This window comes from Actinia tenebrosa, unplaced genomic scaffold, assembly GCF_029948245.1.
Source record: "Actinia tenebrosa isolate PJP-AT-01 unplaced genomic scaffold, QUT_ActTen_1.0 PGA_scaffold11__36_contigs__length_13525064, whole genome shotgun sequence".
Taxonomy (NCBI): domain Eukaryota; kingdom Metazoa; phylum Cnidaria; class Anthozoa; order Actiniaria; family Actiniidae; genus Actinia; species Actinia tenebrosa.
In genome coordinates this window covers 9,461,503-9,472,411 of record NW_028292571.1, presented here as the reverse complement: position 1 = coordinate 9,472,411, position 10,909 = coordinate 9,461,503, and the positions used below count along the sequence as shown (strand labels likewise).

The 10,909-nt window shown below is 45.0% G+C and overlaps 2 protein-coding genes across 2 annotated transcripts; one reads left to right on the top strand and one right to left on the bottom strand.

Annotated features, from left to right (window-relative positions):
• Positions 1–23: 23 nt before the first annotated feature.
• On the bottom strand, positions 24–5,439 carry LOC148912494 (uncharacterized). The gene has a single exon (XM_089027162.1). The coding sequence runs from the start codon at positions 5,209–5,211 to the stop codon at positions 262–264; it is 4,950 nt and encodes a 1,649-aa protein (XP_088883288.1). The 5' UTR covers positions 5,212–5,439; the 3' UTR covers positions 24–261.
• Positions 5,440–6,252: 813 nt separating this feature from the next.
• LOC116307206 (large ribosomal subunit protein uL14m) lies at positions 6,253–10,042 on the top strand. The gene is made up of 3 exons (XM_031717361.2): positions 6,253–6,332; positions 7,528–7,600; positions 9,484–10,042. The coding sequence occupies exons 1-3, from the start codon at positions 6,261–6,263 to the stop codon at positions 9,903–9,905; spliced, it is 567 nt and encodes a 188-aa protein (XP_031573221.2). The 5' UTR covers positions 6,253–6,260; the 3' UTR covers positions 9,906–10,042.
• Positions 10,043–10,909: the final 867 nt, after the last annotated feature.

Sequence of the window (10,909 nt, the reverse complement as noted above, 5' to 3'; positions counted from 1 at the left end):
CGCGGTCGCTTCGCCAGTAAACACGACGAACGACGTAAACGAATGAACAAGCTTTAATAATGAAACGTAGTCGCAAGATGGCCGACCAATAACAACAGTAATGAACAGGCGTCACTGGCGCGGGCGCGCGCGCATGACAGGCACAAATGTCCGCGGGCACAACGGGCTCGCTGGCGCAGTATCTTCTTCTTCCTTATTTTCTGTTAATTAACTGGATAACAAAGTTATTATGGTTCATACATCTACAGGTCGCATAATGTCTCAATATAGGAAGTAGTCCTTGAGGTAGGCTGGGGGTTTGCGTGTTCGTTGTGGTCTCGAGGGAGATTCTTCGCTGCTGAGTTCGTTGTTGATGGGCAGTGGGACGGTGAGAGTGACTTGCGAGGGTGGTGGGTCTTGCTCATTTGTTTCTGGGGTTGTGTTGGTGTCTTCTTCCGATGCGTTGTCTTGATTGTTTGGTTTACACCAGCTTGGTAAGTCAACTTCGTATGGGCGGATAAGTTCCGAAGGGGGTGTTGGTGGACTTGGTTCTTCTGACGCTAACGTTGGGTCTACGGTGGCGAAGTCTTCGTCGGCATCGTTGTGGATTACTTGAGTACTAGTGTGGGAGGAGGCGAGGGGAGCGGGAACGGCATAGCACTCACATAGCTTGACCTTGTATGATGTGGCGCGAAGTTGGGATCCGGTGAACTTCTTAATGTAACACCAAGGGTCGCTCACTTCTGTAACGATGTAGCGGTCACGAGCACGTAGTTTGTCGCGGTCAGCGATCAAATAAACTATGTCTCCCACTCGAATCTGTGGCTGAGGTGCGGCAACTCCGTGTTTGTCTTTGGACTTTTCGCTGTGGGGATGGTTAGTGGACCTCTTCTGGTGCTGCGCTACTATATTCTGGTAGTCAGATAGTGGGAGTTGGTCACAGGTGTATTGACTGCGCTGTGTCCATAGTTCACGAGCGGAGAGACCTTGATGGCGTAGGCGAGAGTTGAGACGAGCTGTTGCTAGTGCGAGGCCAGTAGAAGTAATGGGTCCACCTCCGGGCTCCTGTCGCAGAAGCTCTTCTTCTAGCTCTTGAATAGCCTTTTCGGCGACTGGGTTCTTATTCTTATTCTTTATGCGACCAACATCGAGCCAAATGTTCAAGTGTTTTAGACCGTCGTTGTTGCTAAGAGATAAGAAGCTTGGTGCAGGGTCTACTCGAATGACTGCTCTTGGACCGTCCAAAGGGTGTAGTTCCACAATGAGGCGTGTAAGGGCGTCGCGCAGGGTGTCGTACTTTTCGTCTTGTATTAAACAAGTGTTGGTGTAGGATGTCGAACACTCTCTGAGTAGTAAGATTGCTTGTCGTTGTCGTTTGATAACGTCAGCAGCGAAGGATATGCCGACGACGTCGGGTGGTTCTTCAGATGATTGGTTTACGAGAGAACTTGGAAACTTCCGTAAGGAGGCACATGGGTGGCATGACGAGGATACCCTGGTTAGGGCACTGTTCATGTCTAACGCAAAGAAGTGGCGTAGTACAACCATCTGAAGCTGGTTGCGAGATGGATGGTTTAGACGAACGTGGAGAGCTGTGAGAAGACCATCAAGTACGGACCGTGGTACTACTATTGCCTCAGATGAGGGGGTGAAAGGTTGGTTGCGTTTGACTACTAGAATGCCGTCTTTGGAGATGGACGTTACGTTTAGATAGCGTTTGATGTCTTTTATGTTAGTCAGTTTCTTCGAGGGTCTAGTTCCTTGTTTCAGATGGGCATGGACTCTGCGGAGGTCGGGACATCCGTTTTGGATTTCTCGCCAGGCTGATCTCGTGGTGAATGGAAGTGACTTGGTGTTGTCGATGATGTCTTGAACGGACACGTCACGGACGACAGAGTCTTCTGTTTCTTTGATGAAACTGCACACCTGGCATGTTGGTTCTTGGCACTCTGGAGCGTTGCGGCTCGTAAAGTCTGAAGGGAGGTTAGCCGTACCGGCCAAATGCTGCAACGTGACTTGATATCGGCTAACGGTAGTTAGGAATGATGTTACCCGAGGGCTTGCGGAAAATTCGCCGCGACAGAGTTTATTGATGGCTTGGACGCATGGTTTGCTGTCAGTGAGTACGCAAGTACGGTGTTCAGACTGTATTATAAACGGGCTGAAGTGCTTGACGGCCGCGGCGATACTCAGTGCTTCAATTTCACAGGGCAGCCAGTTGACTTGGTGTTTGCGGAGTTTTGCGCTGAAAAATCCGGCAAGATAGAGGTTGTTCTCACGGGACACATATAGTGTTGCTCCGAGGCCACGTTTGGTTACGGAGCCGTCTGTTACGATCCATAAGGAGTCGGATGGACGTGGTAGAGCGATGGCTTTGGTTGACGTGAGGGCCTGCTGAGCAGCTTTAAACTTGTGGAGAAGACTTTCGTTCAACGTAAGTTTGTCTTGTGACTGGAGACCCGAGATTGCGCCTTCGAGGGGGTCGATTAGGGAGGAACACTCTGGTAGGACGCGGCTAAGGACTTTGTAGGACCCGATAAAAGAGCGCATGCCTTTGACGGTAGTTGGAGGAGGACAAGATGCAAGAACCGCGACGCGATGAGGACTTGCAGATAGTTTGCCTTGGGACCACACCCATCCTAATATGGTGGTGGACTTTGGACAGATGACCGTTTTAGTTGGTGAGAGTCTAAGGTTGCACCTGTCAAGCTGTTCCAGGACCCGTGCCCAGATAGGTAGAAGGTCTTCGGGGCTTGCTCCTCCGCAGTACAAGTCGTCTGCTATCTTTGCCACGCAGCCTTCTTGGATGAAGTCACCAAGTACTCGACACATCATCTCTTCGAGTGCTGTTTCTGAGCCGGGCATTCCCATTGCGGAGCGGCAGTAAACGCGTACGCCACGAAATGGTGTGGCTACGCCGCAGTACTTCCTGGATTCTTTAGCAAGGGGTATTTGGTAGAAGGCGCGGCTGAGATCAGACTTTATCAGGAACTTCCATGGTGCAATGGTGCGTAGTGTGGAGTCAACGTCTGGCATGAGTGATGGTTGGGGTTTGCTGTACCGTCCCACGTCTGCAAAGGCAGTGACGAGGCGATGACCGCCAGAGGGTTTCTTTATGAGGAAGGAGGGGTTCAGGTATTCTACTGCCACGTCGATATCTTCGGGTTTTTGGAAGACTTGGTCTCTTTCCAGTTCGTCAAACTTCTCTTGCAGCTCTATTAGTTGGTTTCGAGAGTATTGAGGAAGGCGCCCTTTACGTTGGGGCGGCTGTACCGGTCCCATGTTTACGCGGGCTTCTATATGGCCCGCTGCTCCGTTGTACCCTGGAATGTCCGGTTTGAAGACGTTGTCGTATTTCTGTAGGACCTTCTGGAATTGGTCACGCATGGAACTTGTAAGTAGCTTGTCTGGATCTAGACTTACGCTGCCTGAGGACGGCGGGGTAGGCTTTACTTCTGTAACGGGGAGTGTTGAGGGTGGAGCCGCTTCGGGAGGAGTCGCTGGGACGGTTGGGCGGGCCCAGCAGATGTGGTCGTGGCGTCGGACGGTGTATGGTTCGTCGGACGTGTTGGTAATTCGCACTTTACCTCCGACTGTATCTATGACTCGTGGTTGGGGCCATGGGTTTTCGCTGGGTGGAGGGCGTTTGAGTTGGGACGTATCACTACGGGGTTCAATGGCGATAGTGTTGTCAGTTCCCAGCTCGGGGGGGACGTCAACTTCTAGGTAATCTCCAGGCCAGATAACGGTGGTGGGCGACGATGAACGTAACACATACGACGTGGCGTGGCGTATGGTGTGAGCCTGAGTGCTGTGTTTTTCATCGGTGTGGTACAAGATGGTTTCGGAGCCTTGTATAGTTATCTGTTGAGTGGCTGGGCGAACTGAGATGTCGTTCGCGATGAGGAAGGGTATTCCAGCGAGTATGTCAACATCTATGTCCTCTACTACGAGGGCGTCGAGCGCGAGTTTCTTGTTGGAACGAGAGAGCAGGACGTGTACTTCGCCAATAACGGTCAGCGGTGTCGTACCATCGGCTTGCAATGCTTGTTGGGAAGACTTTTCGACGGTAAGACCAAGTGTCTGGGCAACGGACGCTTTAATCATGCTGGTTTCGGCGCCGGTGTCGAGGGTCAGCCTCACTGGGTGTTGTCGATAGAAGGCGTTGAGTAGGGGTGACCTTCTGGTGCTGACCCTTCGGGAGATGGAACGTGCGGACGGAAGGGCTGACGCTTCACTGTCAACTTGATCAGGTGCGTACAGATATAGGTTATCGTCGTCTTCTTCTACTTCCTCTTCATAGTTGGTTGTCGAGCGAGTCTTGGCGAGGAAGAGTCTGTCCTCAGGAGGTAAGTAAGGGCACTTACTTAGGAAATGCTGTTGATCTGCGCGGCCTGCTTCTTTGCATAGTGGGCATGACCTGGGGCGTCTGGAAGTCGTTGGGCGGCGACTGTTTGGCAATTTGTTTGGTTCACGTGAGGCAGGGAATCTAAATTTTGACGCTGTAGCGCGTAGTATCTTGGAATCAGCGGCTGTGCGTAGTTCGTCAAGCAGTGAGTCCAACGCTTGGGAGATTTCTGGTTTTATCGATGCGAGGGTTCTGGAGCGAAGTTCCGTGCCATATCGTTGTTTTACGAGGTTTGGTAAGTCCGGGTGGATTAGTCTAAGCCAGGTGAGAACGATCATATTTTCAAGACTGGGTGTTGATTCCTCGTCGGCGGTCATAATCTCGCCATGGTGGGTGATATTGCCATTAGCGATGAGGAGATTGTCTTCGACGAAGGACATCAGTCGTTGAAAGAGGTCTTCTGGGCGTTCGTCATGTTCCAGTTTAATGTTATTAAAGTCGATAAAGTGTGCTCCGGTGGACTGGAACCCATAATGCATGCGAATCATTTGCCAGATGGAGTTGATAGATGTTGAGTTCTTGACAATTGAATTTCTAGAGATAACTGGGCAATAATTAGCGATTTGGCCAAGCATCAACTCCAGATGGGTACACTTTTGCTGTGCTGTTCGACGTCTAGCGACAGGGACTGCTTCACCGTCATCAGTAAAGCCTCTTAGAGGGCCTCGAGATTTCTTTAGCCACGTCACGGTATCACCAAGGAAGGATGCGAAATTTACGTCGAGAGATAATGTATACTGTAGGTTTTGTCTCCATGCTTCGAAGGAAGTGATTGTCTCGTTTTTAGTCAGTGTCCATTGTTTTGGTGCTCTTGTTGAAGTCATTTTTGGAGTCGATGGTTTGGGTGATTGTTGATGAGGCCGTGTGAATGTGTTTCGTAAGCTCTTGTGTACGTTTCTTGCTGTTCGTTTTCCAACCACCGTACAGGTTGGCTCGTTACGAGACTTCTGCTATTGATCGTTGTATTTATACTGTTGTTCGTGGGTCCTTTAATCGCTGCCACCACGCCAGTAAACACGACGAACGACGTAAACGAATGAACAAGCTTTAATAATGAAATGTAGTCGCAAGATGGCCGACCAATAACAACAGTAATGAACAGGCGTCACTGGCGCGGGCGCGCGCGCATGACAGGCACAAATGTCCGCGGGCACAACGGGCTCGCTGGCGCTTAAGCCGCAGGGAACCCACGAATGGTATTTAGCCTTGTACTCTATTTTCTGCAAATTATTTTTCAGTTTTTTGCAACTTTTTTCCAAGTTTTATTCAGATTAATTAAGTAAAATAACAATGATTAATTTTTTTAAGGGGATAATACATATCTATTTTTTTCCGGTCCGGTATCCTAAAAAATCGTGCGTTCTGATTGGCTGTTTGAGCGGACGTTATTTTGTCAGTATCTGCCCGCGCGCGCGGTCCGGTATCCTTTGCCGCTAAACGACAACACAAAACGATTACAAAAGCAAGTAAAATAAATACAAGAAAAAAATTAATAAGTTATTTACTGTCCTATAGTTGGTCCGGATAGGGAAAAACTGTGCCCTCGGTCTTGAAAACGGATATTTAAGACCTCGGGCACAGTTTTTCCCTATCCGGACCTCCTGGCCGGTAAATTAATTAATTAAATTAATTTGGTCGCAAAATTTAATACGTGTACAGCTCCTTTATGAAATTTGAATAGAAATAACCCTTAAAAATGAATGAGTATTTTGAATCTAAATTTATTTACAGAAAAAATAACGAAGTGTATGCAAAATCATAATGTTGTTTGGCTATCGAAATAAAAATAGACCACTACCCTCCCCTCCCCTAGTAAACATATATAACTTTTCCACAGGGAACCCACTCATGAGTATCGCATTGGATATTCAAAATGGCGGCTACAAGATTGTTGAATTTTTGCAAGAATTTTACTCGTTCTCTCTCAGCAGTGCGACTACCAAAGGTACTAAAATACCCAATTAAGCTTAGTTTTTGTTAGTTATTTTCCCATAGAAACAGTTTTGAGAGGCTTTGTGAGTATAAAACTAAGGAAAAGGGCCTGAAGCTTTGGGTTTACTGGGAGCCTTGGTTAGGGAGGATGGCGATAGGGATAAAGCTATTGGTTATTAAGGAATAAGGGTAAATGTTCCCCTAAAACTAGAAAAGGAAGGTTTGTTGACTTAGCTAGCTTTGCCAAGAAGCTAAATTAGTATATGAATTATTTATAAACACAGGTGAAATTTACTAATTTGAAATGTATCGTATTAACCATGGCGGATCGAGAACGATTTAAGGGAAGGGGGGGTGACTGTTAACTAGAAAGGCATCAATAAGCGTCCATTTTAGCTCTTTTTTTGCCATTCATTCGAAAATTCCTATTATTTTTCAACTTCAAAGTTGGTGACTAGCTGCCCAATTCAACCCCCCCTCCCCCCCCCCCCCCCCCCCCCCACGTCGGATCTGCAATTATTTAGGCTCATATTACCCAACAGTCAACATGTAATCAAAAAATTCACTCAAAAAATTGCACTCAAAAAATTCTTCACAAAGGACATGGGGTAGTCATATTAACTGAAATAATAGATTTCCCCAATGTGGCCTCACATTTCTTTGGTGGGCTGCCTGTGGTTTGTAAATTATTTACACACAGGGATCCTAATGCCTGCATGCAGCCAGACTGTCAGGCATCAAGCAGGTATTAAAGTAGAAGCCTTAGCTTGGTTTGACTAGATTTTTTTACCAATACAGTGACCATCTTGAATCTTATACTTTAATTAAGACATTTTGGGATGCCGAGGGGGCAACTTTTCGAAAAAGTATTGGCTGTACAGTTGTCAGGGTGTCTTTTGATATAATTTATGTTTTACAATGAAAAGTGCTATCAAAAAAGCAATGGAATTTGCTTGTAGTTGATACAAAATGTAAAACATCAAGTTAGACCTGTATTTGAAATGTTAGCTCACAACTCTAAGCTTTTAAATCTTCTTCACTTAACCCCTTTCATCCCATAATTCAAGGTGGATGCCATATAACATTAAAATGGTCTATTTTTTTTCTTGTTTGCTGTATTTCATGTGTATTTATTATGTAAAATGATGCAAAATATTTTTAACGAATAAATTGACTGTTCTAACTTTTTTTACTCATATACACTGTAGGCAGTACCAAAGCAGTTTTTATTCTCCTCACAGACTCCAGTACACCAACCAAGCTTTCAACGCTTATTTTCAGGTATTAAGCATTTTTTCATCTAAATATTTCCTCTCTTCTGCCTTCTGTTTGGCATTGGCTCAGTTATAGTTTCGCACCAGTCTGTTGTGTGGGAGGTTGTGGTTCAAGCCTCTGCCGGACCAACACTCGAGGTCTTAAAATATCCAAGTAGAAGGTGCTGCCTTTGCTCTGCTCTAGAAATATCTGCAAATGGTTAGACCTTCGTGCAGGGTTTAAAATAATAGCTGATCAGTCGCCGGTCTTGTACCTCAGGTACCTCATTTTGGGCTAAACGTTACTGGTCAAAATGACTAGCAAGGCAAAGATTTGACTGGACAAGTCCCAGATCTGGCCAGGCATTGTCTGATTTCTGGCCATTATTTTACACCATCTGGGGCTTTGATACAGTACATGTATCAGGAGTTCCACGCTACTGCTCTAAGCGCATGTTCAAGGGATCAAAAAGTGGTACCATGGGTGACACCATGGGTGGTAAAAATTGCTATATGTTAATTGCGTTTTTCATCAACATTCAAGAGCAAGTAGAATTAGGATAATTCCAAATGAAATATACCATGATATGGCAATTTTTACAACCCATGGTCCCACTTTTTGACCCCCATGAGCATGCGCTTAGAGCACCACAGTAGCGCGGAACTCCTGAAGCATGTATGACTGCATAAAACGGCAGCTGTCTCCTTCAGAGACTTTAGACATAGAGGGCCACATGTTTATTGGTTGTGACTGTCACATGTAGGCCTCTCTGAACAAAGTTAGTTTACATTTTTACATAGTTCCTCTGCAGGCATCTCCTTGGCTCCTTTTGCTCCTTGGGCTTCCTGTGGTGCACTCCTCCTCCTCTCAAGACTCTTCCAAAGTTTCTCGTTCGACCGTTCCATCTCCACATTTTCGCCGCCATCTTGAAAACATTGGAACACGCCAGGTCCAAGTTTTTGGGACCCATAAGTCCTTTTGGTCATTGTACCATTACAGTTTCTAAGCGTGGAGACGGAACGGACAAGTGACAAGAGACTGTGGAAGAGTCTACCTCCTCTCCTGTTCCTAGTCCTTCTCTGCCATAAAATTTAATACAGGGATCCCAACAGAGAATATAGAATATATGGAGTAATACAGGGATCCCAACAGAGAATATAGAATATATGGAGTAATATAGGGATCCCAACAGAATATAGAATATATGGAGTAATACAGGGATCCCAACAGAGAATATAGAATATATGGAGTAATACAGGGATCCCAACAGAGAATATAGAATATATGGAGTAATACAGGGATCCCAACAGAGAATATAGAATATATGGAGTAATACAGGGATCCCAACAGAGAATATAGAATATATGGAGTAATACAAGGATCCCAACAGAGAATATAGAATATATGGAGTAATACAGGGATCCCAACAGAGAATATAGAATATATGGAGTAATACAGGGATCCCAACAGAGAATATAGAATATATGGAGTAATACAGGGATCCCAACAGAGAATATAGAATATATGGAGTAATATAGGGATCCCAACAGAGAATATAGAATATATGGAGTAATACAGGGATCACAACAGAGAATATAGAATATATGGAGTAATACAGGGATCCCAACAGAGAATATAGAATATATGGGGTAATACAGGGATCCCAACAGAGAATATGGAATATATGGAGTAATACAGGGATCCCAACAGAGAATATAGAATATATGGAGTAATACAGGGATCACAACAGAGAATATAGAATATATGGAGTAATACAGGGATCCCAACAGAGAATATAGAATATATGGAGTAGCCTGCAGAGGAGGCTAATTTTTAAACAAGTAAACATAATTTATGACGTACATTTGATTCTATTCAGTAGGAATCTTTTTACTTTTCTTTCAAATTAGGATCTTGCCTGTATTCAAGGATCGTGATACCACAGCATTTCCGCCAGCCATGTACAGTCACCCAACAAAGACATATAACCTTATTAACAACATTTAACGTAGTTGATAACAGCGCACTCGGACAACGAACGAAACGCAACCGAAAACCGTATTTGATTGGATTCTACAGAAAACGAAAAACAGCAGACATTGGTGATGTCATCAGGGTTGCTGTCGGAGGCAAAACAAATAAGGCTATTGTCGTGGGAACGAGGAAAACGAAACATCATACGGTCCCAAGATATGATAACAATAATATTGTATTAGTAGATGATAACCTTGCTCCATTGGGCACAAGAATAAAAGGCCCGATACCTAGCATCATAAGAAGACGGCAAGCAAAGTACTCTAAAGTATTAGCTATAGCATCTAGATTTATTTGATACGTTTTGTTTGTACAATATTCTGAACAATAAACAAGTATTGGACGAGGTTAAGTGACACTAACAAATCATATTTTGGGATAATCGAGTTAGTCAATGATTGCTGTTTTATCAAATAAAATACGTTTTGCATTTTCTTTTTGCGTTTTGGCTGTTTTGTTTGTCTTTGAACATACGAAGTGGAAGCATGGGTGGCGTAGAGCGCTCGCCTCTCATCAATGCGACCCGGGTTGGAGTCCCGACGAGCTCGGTGTCGTACACATCTACTATGAAACATGATCTTAGAACTAGGGCAAACGTCGAACTTTCCATGCACCGAACTCATTATCATTCATCATTCTTTGATGTAATTGCCCTATTTCACTATGACGTCACTGCTTGTTTATGTGGGGGATAGAATCGCCAAATCCAATAGGAAATTCAACAAAATTTGCTCCTAGCGAAACAGTTCAATCTAAAATAGCCTGGTTTTCAGATATCATATGTGTTAATATGTACTAAAAAATATCCTGAGCGTTTGTCGGCTATTCTACTTCTCTTCGTGGATTGATACAGGTTTTAGAACAATTTTCGGTGAATTTGCGTTGATTTGACCCCGTCCGACGACCATGATCCTTTGCGTTTCAACAATAGATTGTTTTGATGTGACGTCATAGTGAAATAGGGCAATAAAGTTCGGTACACGGAAAGTTCGACGTTTACCCTAGGCCTTGGGAATTTTACTTTTCGATTCATCAAACTAGGACCATACTTCCAGACATCGAGTGCTGAACCGTCGTATGGCAGCGCGAAGCATTTACGGCTACGCCGGAGATTTCGGCCCCGACACCGCTATCCGGAGATTTACAGACTGATCAGGAAGCTAGGCCGAAGCCTAAGGGAGAGGTTAGTCGACCCCTAGACCGTAGATGATTAACCCCTTGCTATGACCAGCAAACTCAATCTTTAGATTGGGACGCTGATGGCTTTGAACGAATGCTCTTTCCTTTCCATGTGGGATGTGT